This window comes from Callorhinus ursinus, unplaced genomic scaffold, assembly GCF_003265705.2.
Source record: "Callorhinus ursinus isolate GAN/ISIS: 27379988/994484 unplaced genomic scaffold, GSC_fseal_2.0 scaffold47, whole genome shotgun sequence".
Taxonomy (NCBI): domain Eukaryota; kingdom Metazoa; phylum Chordata; class Mammalia; order Carnivora; family Otariidae; genus Callorhinus; species Callorhinus ursinus.
Window position 1 is genome coordinate 6,319,883 of NW_027397109.1, and position 17,773 is coordinate 6,337,655.

General features: G+C 52.5%; 1 protein-coding gene across 2 annotated transcripts in view; it reads left to right on the top strand.

The window, feature by feature from the left end:
• Positions 1–214: 214 nt before the first annotated feature.
• Positions 215–17,773, top strand: part of ALDH1A3 (aldehyde dehydrogenase 1 family member A3) — a 36,868-nt gene continuing 19,309 nt past the window's right edge. The window contains exons 1-7 of one of the 2 annotated variants that reach the window (XM_025893136.2): positions 215–402; positions 5,807–5,911; positions 8,162–8,302; positions 12,513–12,642; positions 12,973–13,034; positions 15,650–15,778; positions 17,322–17,435. In XM_025893136.2, coding sequence (XP_025748921.1) covers positions 304–402; positions 5,807–5,911; positions 8,162–8,302; positions 12,513–12,642; positions 12,973–13,034; positions 15,650–15,778; positions 17,322–17,435 — 780 coding nt within the window. In that variant the 5' untranslated portion in view covers positions 215–303. The remainder of the gene's footprint in view (positions 403–5,806; positions 5,912–8,161; positions 8,303–12,512; positions 12,643–12,972; positions 13,035–15,649; positions 15,779–17,321; positions 17,436–17,773) is intronic. The other variant, XM_073882505.1, reaches the window with a different exon arrangement.

Below are 17,773 nucleotides of genomic sequence, written 5' to 3' on the forward strand. Positions count from 1 at the left end.
GCGGCGCTTCGGGGGAGCTCCTCCAAGGGCAGCCTCCGGGGGGCGGGGGAGCGCGCGGCGCGGTGGCCCGGCTCCCGCAGGGGCGGCGGGCGGGGTGGGGTGAGGCAGGCCGGCCCCCTCCCCTCCCGCCCGCCCTCCCTTCCTCCCGTCCTGCAGCCAATTAGACGGCCCCCTTGGGCGGGAGGCGTGGGTCGCTCCATAAAGCGGCGCGGAGCTGTCACCCCGCGAGCAAGCTGCGCACCATCCGGGCCGGAGCCAGCGCCACAGACTCGGGCGCCTCGGGCCGGGGAGCGCAGAAGAGCCATGGCCACCACCAACGGGGCCGTGGAGAACGGGCAGCCGGACAGGAAGCCGCCTGCTCTGCCGCGCCCTGTCCGCAACCTGGAGGTCAAGTTCACCAAGGTGAGGCGGGCGCCCATCCCACCCGACGGTCGCCTGGCTCCGCGCTGGGCTGGTCCGGCCGGGGTGGCAGGGACGAGGAGCCAGCAGGCGGGGAGCCCAGCCGCTCCGCTCCGAGGGTGCTAGGCGCTGCGGGCTGCGCGCCCTCAGCGGAGTTCGCCCGGCGCTCCCGTGACCGGAGCCTCTCCGCCTGGGTCCGGCCCTCTCGAAGCCCGTCCCGCGGCGCAGGAGCTGCCCGGCGGGAGCGCGTCCACCGCGCACCCCGAAGGGGACTCCGCCATCCGCACTCCGGGACGGGCTCTCCAGCCGCGGGGCTCAGCGCTTTAAGCGTCCAAGCTTGGCGAGGGAGGCTGCGCAGCGCCCGCGCCGCTCCGGGCTGCGGCCGGCGCGGCCCCGACGTGCCCTTGCAAGGCCCGCGTGGAAGGCGAGCGGAGGTGCGGGCCGCGGTACCCCTGGTCTGCCCGCAGGCCCCGCGGCACGGTTTCGGGGGCTCAGCGGGTCGGGCTTCGGGAGGGTCAGAGGGTGCCTGAGAACACCGACAGTTGGTCTGAGAGCTCGGTCTGCACTGGGGAGCTGCGACTTGGAGACTCCAGAACCGTGTCATCGGGAGCACGGGGCGAGACGTCGTACCTTCGGTGCTTGGCTTGCCTAGCTTACCAGTAGAGCCTGGGGGAGTAGCAAGGTGAGCACTGCTGAAACTGCCCCGGAGCCCCGCGGCCCTGGTGTTGACCGACAGAGAATGCTTCCGGATGGTGTCCGAACCCGGCCTGGGAAGCCGCGGGTGGCCAGGCCCCACCGCGCCGCGCCCCCGTGGTGTCTCTGCTGTTTTGGGCTGGGCTGGGAGGCTGGACCGTAGGCAAAGCGGTGAGATCACCTGCCTAGGGCAGAAAAGAAGATGGCGAGGTCTGGAGCCCAGGCTCAGGAGGGCTGCCGGCAGCGCATCCCGTGGGAGGACGCTCGGAGCCTGTGGACTGGGGCCGAGAGCCTCGGCTGGCTTCTCTTTCCCCCACTTTCCCTCCTTTTAATTTTTTTTTTAATTTGCATCTTATCCATACCCTCCCCCCCAACTCCAGCTGACACAGCACTGAGAAAATTTCCCCATCAATTTTACTTTCAAAAGTAGCAATTATGTCTCTCAAATAGTTTTAATCAAGCGGAGAAAGTTGCAGGCCACTATGTGTGGCCTTCAGATTTTGGTCTCTTGGCACTTCATGTCGGCTCTGCCTCTGATCACATGACATTTAAATTAACTGTTTTCAGAGGGCTCCGTAATCAACAGAGACACTTCACCATAAATGCTGGAGATTATTTTTAATGTAGTTTCCCGAGTGGTATCTGCTTCAGAGCGAAAATTCCATCACCCACTCTGGGAACAGTCAGAATAGTACCTACCTCTTTTCAGATCGGTAGGCTATTGGTGCTGGTCTGGTGGTGGTGGTGGTGGTGCCGTTTGGTTTTATTTTTGTTTTGTAAGGTTTTTGTTGTTTAATGCTATAGAAGCCGGAAATTACTATGTTATTGTCCTTTGCCGTTCTACCTTTCTGAGTCCTATCAGAGCAATGCAGCCACCTATGGATAGTTTCCTTCTTTCTCTGCGATTCTTTATGGCCCTTCACAAGTGGATAGAGAGGAGGATCTTAGCGGATTCACAGAGCGACCAGTGTCTGTTGTCTTGCTGGGTGCCCCCTCTTCCTGGTGGAGCAGAACTGGCTGTGTGATTAAGGCTGGGGAGAGGCGATGAGATGCTCAGGGGCTCCCAGGCCATGAAGGCTACTAGGGCCTGACACCAGGCCACTGTACCCCCCTTCCCTGTGGAGGGTGAAGCCTCTAGCGGCTCTGTCCTTGCTCCCGGCCCGCAGGCTGACCACCGCAGAGGCCTACCCCAGCAGCTGTGGGGCCCAGGCAGACTGCAGGGTGGTGGCCGAGGGACAGCAACCCCGGCCAGCAATGCTTTGGGAGCCTCTGGCTGGAGAGGCAACAGACAGAGCCTAGGAAAGAAGCAGGAGAGCCAGAACTGAAGAACCGAGGCCCAGGGCCCGCAGTGGGGCAGGCAGTGAGGCGGGGTGAAGTGCGAGAGCCCCTTAAAGGCCTGTTAGTTTTCAAACCTGACTCGTGGAGCTTCTTGCTAGTGGAGGACACGCCGGAAATGGTGGGTCTGAGCCCCAGCCTTGGGGCTACCATTTCCCAGCAAAAGTCCAGTTTCCAGAAGGCGACCTTGTCATAACTTCTTCATTTGTTCTCACATTTTTAAAAGATTTTATTTATTTATGAGAGAGAGAGAGAGCAAGCGAGCATGGGTGGGGGGGGCAGAGGGAGAGGGAGAAGCAGGCTCCCCACTGAGCAGGGAGCCCAAAGCGGGGCTGGATCCCAGGACGCCGAGATCGTGACCTGAGCTGAAGGCAGACGCTTAACTGACTGAGCCACGCCGGTGCCCCTGTTCTCACATTTTCATACTGGGCTCTGCTATGGGACTCCGGAAGGGGGTGGAGGGGGGGAATCCCCTTCGGCATCCCCCCCCCAACCAGATCTCAGAGGATAGCAGCCTCTTTCACTTTGGGGGGGGGGTCCTTTCCTTTCTTTAGAAAATGTCTTCCAGTAACAGAGATTCTCTTTAAAGAGTTTCTGGTTCACTCAAACACCCGATTTTCTGATCTTTTTTTAAAAGCTACAATTCACTCTGATCTCCTGTTCTGGAAACATAACTCCTTTGGGTTTAGCTGCAGTCCAGTGGAAGTTACTGTAAATGGCATCAACAGACCTCACTTGCGTGGCCACCATCTTCACCTTCACCCTGGGGCGCCTGGCTCCTGAGAGCTGCTGTGGTTTCCAGCTCAGCCCGGGTGACAAGCCATTCCACCCCTTCAGTAAAATGTGAATCCCAGAACCTAACTTTTATACCTCTGTAAGGTTTATCTGATACCAATTCACAAGTCGAGGAGAACAGTTTTGTTTTGTTTTCTGGACACGTTAACCTGATTTGGGGCTGAAAACAGTATAGAGAGCATCATTGGTAGTCCACACTTACCCCTGCTTTAATTGTGGTTTTGTTTTGTTTTTAGTGGAGAGAAAATCAACAGTAGAAACCACTCACAAGATTACTTACTAGCGTAGTATACAGAAAAAAATTTTTGCTAAATTGGCAACCTAGCGATGGGAAAATAAATGGTCAGAGTTGAGGAGTCTGACTGTTTTTTTTAAGTCGCTCATTAGGAGGGACTACAGATCAATGTCATGACCGACCAAGTAATTTTTTTTTTTTTTTTGGAAGAACATGCTTGGAGATGAAGTGTAACAGACATCTGATCATTGCAATCTGTTTCCATCCTCCTTATTTATATTCTCTTCTACCATCTTCTCACTTTCCCTCCCCCTTGGAATTGATACCAGGAAGGATCTAGAATCAGCAGTTTTCACTGATGGTCTGTATTTTCTAACCCACGAAATTTCATCTTCCGACAAATGGGCCTCTCTCTCTGGCTGCACTTCCCTCCCCACGCTAACTGAACCTCTCTTCTCCACTTATTAATTTCTCGCTGTTACCGAGTGATTGCTTGCTGGATGGCAAGAGTGAACTCTTGGATTTGGTTTCAGCTGGAAGAATAAACCTGTAATTGTAGCCTGGCCGATTCCACGTGCTTCCCTGGGGGCCTGGCCTCCTGTTGAAGGCACTGAGCTTCCAGAAGTCGAATGGGCACATCCTACAGGCAAGGGATGCTCTCAGCTCTGGATTCCACACGCGGGACAGGGTGCCTCTGCCCACCTGCCCCGCAAGATCTGGCCTTCTGTGCTTTGTCACCGCCCGACTGAGCCTTCCCTGCTTTCCGGGGAGAGTGATCAAAACAGTCTCCCCCAGCAGCTTCCCAGAGCGAGTTTCTCTCCCAGTGAGCTTTGGAGTTTCTACAGGAGAGCCCAGGGCAGAGACCGTAACCAAGCCGCACTCTGGATGAGATGGTCTCCCCTCTTATCATCACTGGGGAGTCAAGTGTTCTAAATGAACAAAATTCACAGTAATTGAAATTAGTCCTCAGAGGGACACGATTCTTTTACATGACTCGAAGAGAGACAAAAGATATGCCTATAGATACAGAAATGGAATTCGATGAGCTAGGTGTGAAATTAATTTTCTTAGAAAATTTCTAAGTAGAAATTATTGGTAGCATTTTGTTTGATGGAAATGCTTCTAAAGTGTCTTCCTCATGTCTGTGACTGGGGTCTCTGTGACCCCATGAAGGGCTGTGATGATCAGCCTGTCCCAGGCCGATACAGCAGCAGACCATATGGGTAGCCGGGACCTCCACGTTGTCAGAATGTATTTTGTGTGTTATCTGTCACCTCTGTTCCTGGTTCTTTTCTGAAGGCCCTCTCTTTGAATGTGGTGCTTTTTTAAGGCAGTTAGCAGTTAGAGTAAACTAAGAGTAAATAGTGCACACCTTTCAGCGTGGGAACTCTGTGAATTCCTTTTAGTTTGCTCATGATGTCTTTTTATTTTTAACGTCCTTGTTCTCAGCTGTGTTCTAGATAATTGAGGCTCCGAAGTGATTTTTGTAGGTTCTTTGGTTCTAGATAGAAATGGTTATTTGCTACATCTGTTCATACAACCAGAACATTTCCCAGCCCAAATATCTTTGTATTCCAACACGGGCTTTCATTAAGGCCAGCATGAAAATAGGCATTTTAAAGAGAATGTGGGAGGAGTACCGATATACACCAACAAAGATTAAGAAATATAGTAAGATTCTGATAGAAAGCCAGTTCCTTGGCATTCTGGCGGGGGTTCCAACGGGGAGGAGACAGAAGGGAGTGCTCTCTGCTGACCTACCCTTCAAGGGCAGAAAGATCCCTTGGCACTTTATATGTATAAACCTATTTGGTCTTCCTCCCAGTGAGGGTGTAGGATTTAACTTATACCCTTTAACTATTTAACTAGTCTCTTCCTTCTTGAATCCATGTTAATGATTTAAATGGCTCAGTCGGTTAGGCAGCTGCCTTTGGCTCAAGTCATGATCCCAGTGTCCCGGGATCGAGCCTGGTGCGGGGAACCTGCCTCTGCCTCTCCCTCTGCCCCTCCCCTCTGCTTGTGCGCACTCTCTGTGTCAAATGAATAAATAAAATCTTTAAAATAAATAAATAAAAAGAGGACATGATGTTTAGAAAAATTCCAAATGACTTTAGTTTCATTAGGACAAAAAGTAGTTCTCTGAAAATGTATGAGAAGTCAGGAGCCTTGGATTCTAATTCTGATTGTGTTCCTGGTTGGGCATGTGATTCCGTCTCCCCTCCAGGTCCCATCTGTAAAAGAGTGTGGGGGAGGGGGGGAGGAGAAGACGTTACCTAAGGTCCTCAGCATGTTGGAATGATATGATTTTGATTTAAGCCCTAATGCATTACAACTTCCTTTCCTGGTTAGATATTCATCAACAATGAATGGCACGAATCCAAGAGTGGAAAAAAGTTTGCCACATATAATCCTTCAACTCTAGAAAAAATATGTGAAGTAGAAGAAGGAGATAAGGTGAGTGCTGCCCCCAACTCCCACCACCACCCCCCAAGTAATTAAATTACAGATAACTAGAGGATAAGGAGACCGTCTGGCTTAGCTGTAAGACAGACCTGGCCCGTACTCAGGGTAGGACCTGAGTTAGCTGCTTCTCACACACAAGGCCCAGAATGGGATCAATTAGGGACGATCCACGGCAGAGTCACTCTCCTTTGATAGATGTTTCCCCATCTATAAGGATGACCTCAGCTATCCTCGTCACATGGCTAAAGGAAAGGTTTTTATCAATGATTCGAACCTGGAGGCATGAAACCCTCTTTCGAGAAAGCATTTCCGGCTGGTATGTTTCACCAAATGCAGCATTCTGGCAGGAGACACTTAAAAGAGAAAGGCTCGCAGGGAAAAAGACTTGCTAACCAAGTCATGCAGGGGTAATAACATCATGCAATCACCAGATTTCCTTTCTACCAGAACCTGAAATGATCACGGAAAGCTCTAGTCTTCATAACTATATATGTAGTTATATATATATAAGGGACTTCTGGTTGTGTCCTTGATACATTTCAAAGCTGGAAAGTACCTTTTATTATTTTTTTAAGATTTTATTTATTTATTTGACAGAGAGAGACACAGCAAGAGAGGGAACACAAGCAGGGGGAGTGGCAGAGGGAGAAGCAGGCTTCCTGCTGAGCAGGGAGACCGATGCGGGGCTCGATCCCAGGACCGTGGGATCATGACCTGAGCCAAAGGCAGACGCTTTTTAAATATACGTGCCATTAGAGGAAAGTTTGAAGGTAAAGCTTTTCTAAGGAGAGAAGGAAAATCTAAACCTCTCCTCCACCACTAGAGTAATCATCTGATGTTCTTGTACATGTAGGGGTAATGTTGAATGTGGACAGGGTGGAAGACATGTCTAAAATAGGCTTGAATTGGATCCCACCAGTGAGAGTTCTCTGACAGGCAGGAAACACACCGTGGTTCTACCCATCCAGAACCTCCCATGCTCATGTGCCTCAAGCTAAGCTCTGTTTACAAAGGTAATAGCATCGAGGAGCTCATCTTTCTATGACGTGAGGACGTGGGGCATCTGGGGCGTGGGGGACATGATGTGGAGCAGGATTCCCAGTGGGTGATTCCCAGGTGCAGGACCCAGGTGTCAAAGAGGAGAATGAGGTCCCTGCCCCAGGCTTTTCCCTTGGTCTGGGGAACTGCTCTGAGCACCCGGAAACAGACGCTGTCCTGTCCCCTGCAGCTGCAGAGGCCCTGGCCTCCGCCCCAGAGCCTGAGACGAGGAATTCAAAGTCCTAATAGCTCCCTTGCCAAAGCTTTCACTTGCCTCCAAGCTTTGGAGACACAGGATCTTGGTGGAGTGTTCCTCCTGACTGCATCGGGCAGCCCTCGCCTGTTGTACTCTCCTAGGGAAGTGAGGCTCAGAGGGGTCTGGGGGATGAGCCGTCGCTCATCAGCAACCAGAGCCTCGAACTCAAGTTTCTACAGTAGGAATGGGTGATGTTCAACAGCTCTAAAAAGCTCGAACTTCTTGCCTTTTAAGAAGAAGATGCCATTGTAATTCTTTGGGTGCACAGAAAATCCAGTTTCTTGCCCATGGAATGGTGCAACACTTCTGCCCCCCTGGCGGGGGTGGGGGGTGGGGGTGGGTGGAGGTGGGTGGAGGTGGGGGGTGGGGTTGGAGGTGAGTCTGAAGACAGAGAAAAAGTTCCAGATCCTCCCTGTCTGTGGACTTTTCCAATGCGGTCAGTTCCGAGATCCCGAGAAGCGCTCCTGCCCCATTCTCACTATGGGACCACAGTCCTCAGCTTGAATAAAGTGCCAAGACAGACATTTCCCACCTAACTGATGAACTGTGGAAGTGTGTGTGTGTGTGTCCAAACTGAGCGAGCAAGTGGAAAATCTTTTCCTACTCGGGTCACCAAGAAAAATAATTAAGGTCGGTAGTCTTATAAACTATTTTAAAACGCTTTTATAATCAGAAGGAAAGCTCATACTTGGCCATTGTAGAAATCTTGAAAAAGACCCGAGATGTAAAGAAGGAAAACGTCACTTGAAAGCCCCGGACGGGGTGGGGGGGTGGTCCAGCCATCTCGAACCTAGCTGCCACCTTCCGACTGACCGCCCCCAACCCCCCCTTCCCCTGCTGCGTGCTGGACGCAGCTCTGTGCTGTCCTCTGTAACTGACGGATGAGCTCTCCCAAAACGCAGTCACGACAGAAGGTGACACACTCTCTCTGGTTTCTGGCCGCTCAGCCTGACGTGGACAAGGCGGTGGAGGCCGCACAGACCGCCTTCCAGAGGGGCTCGCCCTGGCGCCGCCTGGACGCCCTGGGCCGTGGCTGGCTCCTGCATCAGTTGGCTGACCTTGTGGAGAGGGACCGAGCCATCCTGGCTGTGAGTACTCACCCATGGGCGGGCAGACCACCTGGCCCCCGCGGGGCGTGGGGGAGGCCCAGGGCGCTGGTTTTGTGTGGAGATGTATGTGTCAGGTCCTTTGAGGCTAGGCCATATCCTGGTCCTACCTGTACTATGAAATTAACCTTTTTTTTTTTTCCTTACATGAAATCTCTTACTGTTAAGTTGAACTTCATCCTAACTGACAAGATCTGTGAAATTATAGGTTTAATGTGCTGGTATATTTTTTTCGAATTCTTATTAATAGATGCCACCCCTTAACATAGAAAACATTGTTCCCATAGAACTTAAAAATCACCCGTTTCACCCTTGAACTGGGCAGTGGTGAGCATGCGTGGAGTGATGGTGAGGGCAGGGTAACCTGGTTATGGGGCACCTCAGGCTATGAAAGATCTCAGTTCAAATCCCAGCTCTGCCCCTTACTAGCTGTGTGACTTTGGACAAGTTGCTTTACTTCTCTGAGCATATATTTCTTTATGGGAGATACCAATAATAATGATTCTTATAAATGGTGTGAGGATGATCCACTTAAAATCCTTAGCAGAGTCCCTGGCATGCAGTAACCACTAAATAGATGATAGCTATTAGGAACAGCAATCCTCGTAATAATGCTGCACGCCCAGCCGCATGCCGTCCTGGCCAGTAATTTCTAGGCATCTTAGTTCCTCTGCGGCAAAATAGGCGTGTGAATTCAGCCCGCTCCATGACATTGGGTCGCTCCCATCAGACCGGGGCTGTGAAGACATTTATAGGTTGTAAATGCATGATTTACAGGGATGCTAAGACCTTCCTCTGGTCTTGCAGTGAGTGAGCAGAGGAAATCTCAGAGCCACCTCCTGCCTTGAGGTCCTTCCCAACCTACACACGCCGCCCTCCCACGGCTCTCCGACTCCTGTTTAGAAGTTGCTCCAAACCTTGAGGCCCGGTTGGTAGGGGACTAAATCTCCTTCTCAGCCTCCGATTTAAACAAACAGTTCTTTCCTCTCTTGATCTGATATCTGGATCGAGCAGTAGAGTAGCTACCTTCGTGGAGACCACATCATCCAGGGTGCCGAAATTGTTTTTGTGCCTGAATGTGTGTTTTGGGGCTGGAGAGTGGGGGAACCCTGTATCTGGGGTGCCAGTCTTCGCTGCATCGCCCCGAGGGTGCGTCTGCACAGAGAGCTCAGCTCTCCTCCCTCCCCACCCCGCCAGCCAGGTCCAGCATGTTTGCCCCCGAGCCTGGGCGAGGGTGGCTCCCTCTCGGGGTCAGCGTTTCTGTCCTCGGAGCCTCTGGTTTCTTCCTGCAACGAAAGCCAGCCTCAACTCTCAAGCTGCCAGACTGGCTTTTTCAAAAACATTTCTGTTTTCACCCAGCATGAGCTCATCAGTCTGCAATGTCCGTGGGGACTAATAGCAGGCGGGAGAGGATGTGCCCTGGGCACCCCTCCCCACCCTGTCCTCAAGTGTCAGTATCATCTGCATCTGTGGGAGCCCGCCCCGTGGTCCTGGCAGGGCTGTGTTGCGATCGCAGATGGAGCGAGTTGCCTCTCGCCATCAGGGACCTTGCTGCCCACAAGAAATAAGATCCGGCTCTTTGCCACATCATGAAAGGAACAAGAGAATTACTGGCAAATATGGTTTTTCAAACCAGGACCACATGATAGGAAAGCACCCTCATCCTCCACCTTGATATGGTTTTCCTGCATTTTCCTGCAGCGAAGTGCTTCTTTCCATCATGTTCTCTTGCCGGCTCAGTGGTTTTGACAGAGCTAGGTCTTTCCTTCTGTATTCGATGTTTAGAAACAGATGTGGGGGATCCGGCAGCCGCAGCTTTCTCCCTCCTCCTGAGGCACCTGGGGCCCAGACTCTGGTTTTGTGGGTGCTCTTTCTGGAAGCCCCCAAATTGGGGCCCTCCCTGTTTACTCTCTTTCCAACCCAAGCCCTATTTCTGGGCCTCCGCGTTTTAAGCTTTTGGCGCACTCACTGAGTCTCGGGGCAGGTTCCCTCAGCCCTTTCTTCACTCTTTCCTATCTGAAGGTTACAGTATGTTAGTTTTTCAGAAGGCCTATTTTTTCTCGTAAAATGTCAAGGGAAGTAAACTGGGGAGCAGCTGTGGTCTACTCTCGGGCCAGCCCCAATAACTGTTCTAAAGTCCCCATCAGTAGCTAACACTTGATTTCTCACGTCCAGCCCTGCCCGCTCATCTGTGAACCTTTTTCTGTGTGTTTAAAAAGAATTTCCTGTCTGAATCTAGTATGACCCCAGTTTTGCTTGGATAGCTTCCCATAGAACCGACCTGGCAGATTCATGTTGTCATTCTGGGAGGCAGACGTGCCCAAGTTAATAATGAAAGATAGCCAGCACCTGCTGAATACTCACCATGGACCAGGCTCATCGCAGGCACATTCATTATCCCATTTCACAGATGAGGACACTGAGGCCCAGGGAGGGTGAGGAACCTAAGGCTATCCAGCCAGGACTGGGGGCAGGACTGCCCCACAACGCTCTGCCAGGGTCCTCTGCCTTTCTCTTCCTTGTCCCATCCCAGAAAAGGGCCAAGAATAAACTCCCGGTCCCACTGAGAGATCGGCAGATGCTGTCCGGAGTAGCCCGGTCCGGGACCTTGCGGCATGATTTGCAACGGTTGGGTTTCCCGTGGAAAAACAAAAGTTTCAGCTTGGAATGTAACTCAACAGGAGCCAGAGTACAGTGTACTGGATGTTACCTTGGCCTGACTTGGTCCCTGAGCAGCATCCTCTAGGGGTGGGATCCATCCCAGACCCAGACCAGCCCCGTCATCTTCAGCAACTCACACTCCTGTCGCCTCGGTGTCCCCAAATAAGGATTGCCAAAAAGGAAGCTGCCAAAAAAGAAAGATGATCCTAGTCATCCTGCTATTAATATCATCATGAAGCAGTTAGCATGGCACTTCCTGTGAGCAGGCCCCGTCCTAGCCCTCACCCCAGCCCCAGGAGGCAGGTACCACTCTTATTATTATTCTCATTTTACAGATGAGGAAACTGAGTCAGAGAGGGATCTGGGGGCTTGCCGCTCAGTGAAGGAAGTGGTCACTCCTGTTTAGGAATGCTCGGCTCCTCCCTGAAGCAAAGTTCTGAGAGAGTCGCACCGAGCACCCTGTGTAGCCACTCTATAGTCTTCCCAGATGCAAATGTCCTGGGGCAGCAGCCTCAGGAGTGGTCACTGTGCTGGCTGGAAGTCAGATGCCCCGAATTCAGTGCCTCGCTGGGTGACCTCAGGTGTCACCCGGCTCTGTTAGCCTTGGTGTGGGCACCTTGACGTGACAACAGAGGTGTCAAGGTCAGAGATGAGGCCGATGCAGGTGCACGCAGAGGGGCCTCTCTTCCCCAGTGAGTCACCATCTCACTCCATGGACTCTAAAAGGAGAATCCAGCCCCAGGCTACGTGTCCGGGTGGCCACTTCCTGCAGAGATGGATGACAGGCGGTTTCAGCGCCAGGCTCCACTGGGGCCGCTTGTCTGAGGGACAAAGGGGTCCTCTTAAACCCCGGGCTGGAAATAGAAAAGAATCCCTGCCATTGAGTGGCTGCCCACTCGCCCTGGGTAATCACCTCCCTCACCACCAAGGGTGAGCCTGCTCCCTTCCCACTGTGCATCCGGCTTGGGCAGCCCGGTTGGGGAGGACAGTGCCTTTTGTGCTAGTGGCTCTCCCCTTCGGGGCTCCGTCGCTCTTTCCGCAGGCATGCTGGTCAGCCTGTGCAGGAAGGAGGAGCCCGCAGCATCCCCCTTTGGTTAGAGGACGCGAGCCGTCTCTCCAGCCTCTCTGAAGGCAGCTAACCTCCCGAGAACTTCCCCAGAGGGTGCACACCCTCATGGCCAGGTCACCCAGCTGTGCTCTGGACAGAAGACCGAATGCCACCGTGTCTTCCTTCCCAGGGAGGCTCCACATCAGACTTCCATCTGCCGTCCTTCACGGGGACGCCTGCCCATGCCCTGGCCAACCAACCCCCCACCCCCACCCCCGACTGAGCTGTTTAGAAAGCAGAGTAATCCTTGACAGTCTGAGCCAGGTCTGATGGGAAATGCAGTGGCTTGCTTTCTGAAGGGACACATGGAAAAAGGCACACGCAGTGCTCTAGGACTGGGCTCTCTACCCCCTGGCCCCTGGCTTTAACCCCCTGATGTCGAAGGAAATTGAGTCTGACACAGATGTTGTCTTTTTCCTGCAGACCCTAGAAACAATGGACACAGGGAAGCCATTCCTTCACGCGTTTTTCATCGACCTGGAGGGCTGTATTAAGACCCTCAGATACTTCGCAGGGTGGGCTGACAAAATACAGGGCAGGACCATCCCCACAGGTGAGCCAACGCAGGACTTGCAACCTCATCGGGGTGGGGGGCAGCTTTCGGGGGCTCTGTCTTCTCGTTGCTCCAGGTGGCCTCTCCAGAGCACCCTTGCGCCCCCTCCCCAGGGCCCCCTTCCCTGTCGCAAAAGGAAGTGGCCCTGTGCTGATTTCTCCTAAGGAACTTTGCTTTTAACATTGAGTTAAAGATCTCTTCTTTGTGGACTAGATAAGACTTGGAGCTGACACTTTTGTGGGCTTCTGGGTTTCTTTCTTGTCTTTTTGTGACATAAAACCCTCAACCGAGATTAATCCTACTGTCTTCTCCGCGTCACCTCTCTTCCAGATGACAACGTGGTGTGCTTCACCAGGCATGAGCCCATAGGTGTGTGTGGGGCCATCACTCCTGTAAGTATGGTGACTTTTCTAGATAAATCCGTGTAGATCCTGCCCCGCTCCCCTGTGGCCTCTAGAACCAGTTTCCGGTGTGTTTTGATTCGATCACACCGGCATTAACAGAGCATTTGCTCTGTGGCCTGGGGCTGGGTGCTTCAGAGTTACCGGGATGGCTTAGCTCCCGTGCCTGCTCTCAGGGGGCTGACTCCTGGAGCACAACAGAAGGCACCATGGATTCCAGCCAGAGGGCTCAGGAATGCCCAGTTTCTCTAGGGCAGGGGTCTTTTAAGAGGGCCTTAAAGGATGAGGAAAGATCCTTCAATAGGAAAATGGGTCTTCTAAGCAGTAGGAATGGCCCCAGTGAGGGTGTCAAGGTGCCTGGGCTAACCGGTGTGGGGGGGGGGGCGCAATAGCAGGACACCTGGTGAGGCCACACTTAGATGGGGACAAAGTGAGGAAAAGGAGGAGTGCATGTCCGGTGGTCCAGACTGGGCACCCAGTGGGCCGTGGCAGCCTGGACTTTATTCACTGGGCAGTGGGGAGCCCGGCAGGTGCCGGGGAATGCGTTGATGCTGCCCATCTGTTGGAGAAAGCCCTGGGCCACTGCAACACCGGGGTGGGAGGCTGGGCAGACAGGCGGCAGCGTGGGGAGAGGATTGGAAGTGCGCTCCGTGGAGACAAGGAAGATGTGTCCCTTCCACCAGCCGTTGAGAGCCCGCTGTGTGGCAGGCACGGCGCCAGGGTCCCAGGTACGGAAGACATGCCCAGCCTTTGCCCCTGAGGAACTTGCAGGTCAGTTAAAAGGCTGAGGAAGGAAGCCCCGCAAAGAAAAATGCTAAGACAGGAACTGTTTGAAGACCAAGCAGAAGCATGGATTTGAAAGCTCCTAAGGAGGTCGAGTTGGTGGAGTTTAGTGTCTAATCAGAGGTTGGGGGTGAGTCCTGGCTGGAACTGGGTGGACAGTGTTGCTGGGGGGTTTGCGGAAGACTGGGAGAGAAGTGGGTTAGGGTGGAGTGCTGTGAAACATGGAGGTCATTCTGGGCAGATGTCATAGAGGGGCCAGTGGACAAGCCAAGCAAAGGGTCCCATCAGGCATTTGCATATTTGGGTGGGGGGCTCGAGAGAGGCGAGGGCTGGAGCTACCCACGGGCAGTGGTCAGGACAGAGGTGTTTCTGCCCATCAAGTTGAGAGGGGGGTCATCCAGAGAGGGGTGGAATGAGAGAAGAAGAGGCCCTGGGGCCAAATCCCATACACTATCAGGGGATCCCACTGAGAAGTCGGAGCAGCTAGGATCAGGGGCATCCCAGGAATGGAATACATTTCCAGAAAAAGACTATGGTCAATAGGGTCCTCTCTTTCATAGGAACTAAAAAAGACAGAAACACAGCTGTTAGATCTGCTCACCAACAGTGGGGTGGGGGGCTTGGGGTGCAGTGGAAACCCCTTTGCTGGGGCTTACAGAAGGGGATCTAGGCATATGGGCACCACACTTCCAAGAAGCTTCAAGGAAAGTGGCAGAAGCCAAGGCAAGGTGCCGATTTGCTTGTCAGAGGGAGAGATGATGGTATTTGTGTGCTAAGGAGTGGGGGTCCAGGAAGAAGAGGGGACCCCAATCATTAGGGGGCACCCCAAAACAATGCCTGCCATCATTTAGCCAAGCATATTGGCCTTTGGGAACTGGGATCTTAGGTTTGTTGTCTAGTGGTAGGAATTCCAGGCAGAGCTGAGAGAGAAATCACAGTGGCCAGACCACGAGGTGGCCATCTTTGGCCAGCCCCATGGGTGTAGCTTTGCAGAGAGCTCTTCTGTTTGGCGTCCTTGGAACATAAGGAGCCAAAGGGACTCCTTTGGGATGGGGGTGGTTGAAGGACAGCTAGAATCAAGCTACCTGCTCTCTTGGAGACGCTTGGTTTCATTTTGCCTCATCAGAGATGATACTCGGAGGGGCAGGGTAGTAGAAGACACAAGGCTGGCTATGCACCCCGGCCTTTACCTGCTAGTTTGTGACCTTGGGCAAGTGACCTCTCCCTTCTGTGCCTCATCTGTAAATGGAGGTGATAACAGGACTATCTCATATGGGTTGGTAGGGATCGAATGAGTTAAGTTTTTGTGAAGTGGCTGGAACAGCCCCTGGAACGGAGTGAACGCTCAGTGGCTCTTCCCTCTTGTTAGGCTCCTTGTCACAGGTATCCTTGCCACTGTAGTTGAAAGATGACAAGAAACGCCATTTCCCAACATGAGTTTCGCCGAACGGCAATTCAGTGGGGGCTTAGGATGTATTCTGAAGATCCTGTGACATCTGAATTTAGGAGAGGCGGGCCTTATTCCTGCAGTATTTTTCAGATCCTTTTACATGTTGATGGCATTATAAACCTCCAAGAGAAGGTAGGGCGCCTACAGCAGAATCCTCTTTGCAAAGACTACTTATTAACATCTCCCAGAATGCAGTTCATTAAGCACAGGGCAGGAATGCAGGTCTGAACTTTGCACACTCCTATATTACCTCTGACGCCCCAAATCCAGACCATGCAAAGCAAATATCCTCTTTGGAGACATTGCTGGGCCTCTGGGACAGGGTGGCGGGGTGGATCGGGGCCCCCCAAGCTCCTCCATGTTCTGTCCCTAGTGGAACTTCCCTCTGCTGATGCTGGTGTGGAAACTGGCGCCCGCTCTCTGCTGTGGGAACACCGTTGTCATGAAGCCGGCCGAGCAGACCCCCCTCACTGCCCTTTATCTGGGCTCTCTGATCAAAGAGGTAAGGCATCCGAAAAAGAAAGAAAATATTATGCGTCGTTGATAACATCCCCACTCCTAGGAACCAGGCCACCGTCACCAGATAAAGCTGCCCTGTCGAGCTGAGCCGTGCGTGACAGGGCCAGCCTGCTCACAGCTGAGTGGGAAGGGAATGGCTTCCTGTGTTTCACTTGGCAAGTGCGCTCTCTTTCTCCGGCTTGTGGTCACTGAGCTAGAAGAACCTCCATTCCTCCCACTGATCCTAATGAGAAGACTTTAACTCTTATTATGGGTTCAAACCCATGGTTTAGGAGCAAATGTTTTGTCTGGAGAATTTGCAGGAAGGTCACTTGAGAGGGAGCCAAGTATTTGGAGGTTCTCCGGGCCTTGCATTTGTGGTGTAGGAAGTGGCCCGTTGTTCTCTTGGAGGGGACATCTTGCAAACTCCCACTGAGGGGGCTGCAGCAAGCCGGGCTCAATTACCCGAGCCTCCTCACCAGTGTCCCGCACTCGGGCCATTGCCCTATCCCCCCGCCCCCACCGCCAGCAGCCACCGTGCTGGGAAACCAGTGGCCCAAAGAAACACTGCCTTCCAGACACACCTGGCAACATGCTTCAGCCCTGCCGAGCCCAGGTTGTGTGTTGCAAAGAGGTTAAAAAAGAAACAGGAAGGAAAAAGGGATGGGAGGAAAGATCCATTCGTGTCACTTCTCAGGGGGGCTAATATGATCGGGAAGCAGGACCCTTACTGCTTAGAAGTTAGGCTGAAGCTGCCAGGAATTGGCCCGTTTCCCAGTTTTCTTTTGACTGGGGAGGTAGGACATGATTACCTCATATTAATGAGACTGACAGATTCTAAAATCACAACCATGAACGCACAGCACCGAGGAAACCTAAAGACTCGAACGCTGCGTCCTAAAATCTTGCCTTTCTAAAATAATCTGTTTTAATCGCATGAGATGGTAAATTTATTAATTGTTCACTAAATAGCATCCCCCCACCGCCTTCATTTGTGGTGTTCTTGGTGAATAAAGAGGCCTCAGGATATGCCAGCTCTGGGCACGGCCCAGGCTCAACAAGGTGGAGCTTTGAGGGAGCGATACCGCGTTGCCATTTGGAACATTGATGGGACAGGTTTAAAAAATGGGAGCTAAAGCTCAGGGAGAGGATATTTTGCAGGGGCCTCTGAGCCTTGGAGGATGTAACCAAGGTATCTCTCTTCTCCCTGAGAATACATATGTGTAGATAGATCCACCCATACTCATGCACATGCACACACATGCACACGCACACGCATGCACAGAATGGAGCTGGGCTGTGAAGGTTCACCGCCATTTTGCTCAGAGGCTTTGGGTTATGAGGTGCTGCCTGGAAGGAAGGGTGTATGTATGCCTCACCCTGGCCCAGCCTGTACACTGGGCCCTGGTTTCCCAATGACCCTAGCCCTGGCTTCCCAATGAGGGGGACATCCTACAGCCCTGGCTCTGTCGGCCAGAGCATGGTCTATGGTAGACATCTGTGTGATCCATTCTCCTCCTCTGAATGCCACCTCGATTTCCATCCAGGTCGGATTCCCTCCAGGAGTGGTCAACATCGTGCCAGGATTTGGGCCCACGGTGGGAGCAGCAATTTCTTCTCACCCTCAGATCAGCAAGATTGCCTTTACGGGGTCCACAGAGGTAACCCTCCTCACGGCTGTCAGCCAACGTGGCAGCCACTGTATGATCCAAGACCTGGGAACTTTTCCTTTGAGCAGCTAAACTATGATTTATTTATCCTAAGTATGGCCACGCTTCAGTGCATAACAATCAGTAAAAAAAAAAGGAAATAAATAAAGTCACTGGTCCAGTTTCCAAACTAAATAAATATCTAACAGAAGTCAGAAGCCTTAGAAGAAAAGATTGGTAGATAAGATAAAATAAAAATGTAAAACATCCATAGAACAAACAACATCATAATCGAAGTTAAAGGATACATAGCAAGCTGGGAGAAAAACAGAATTTATGCAGCTCCCCAA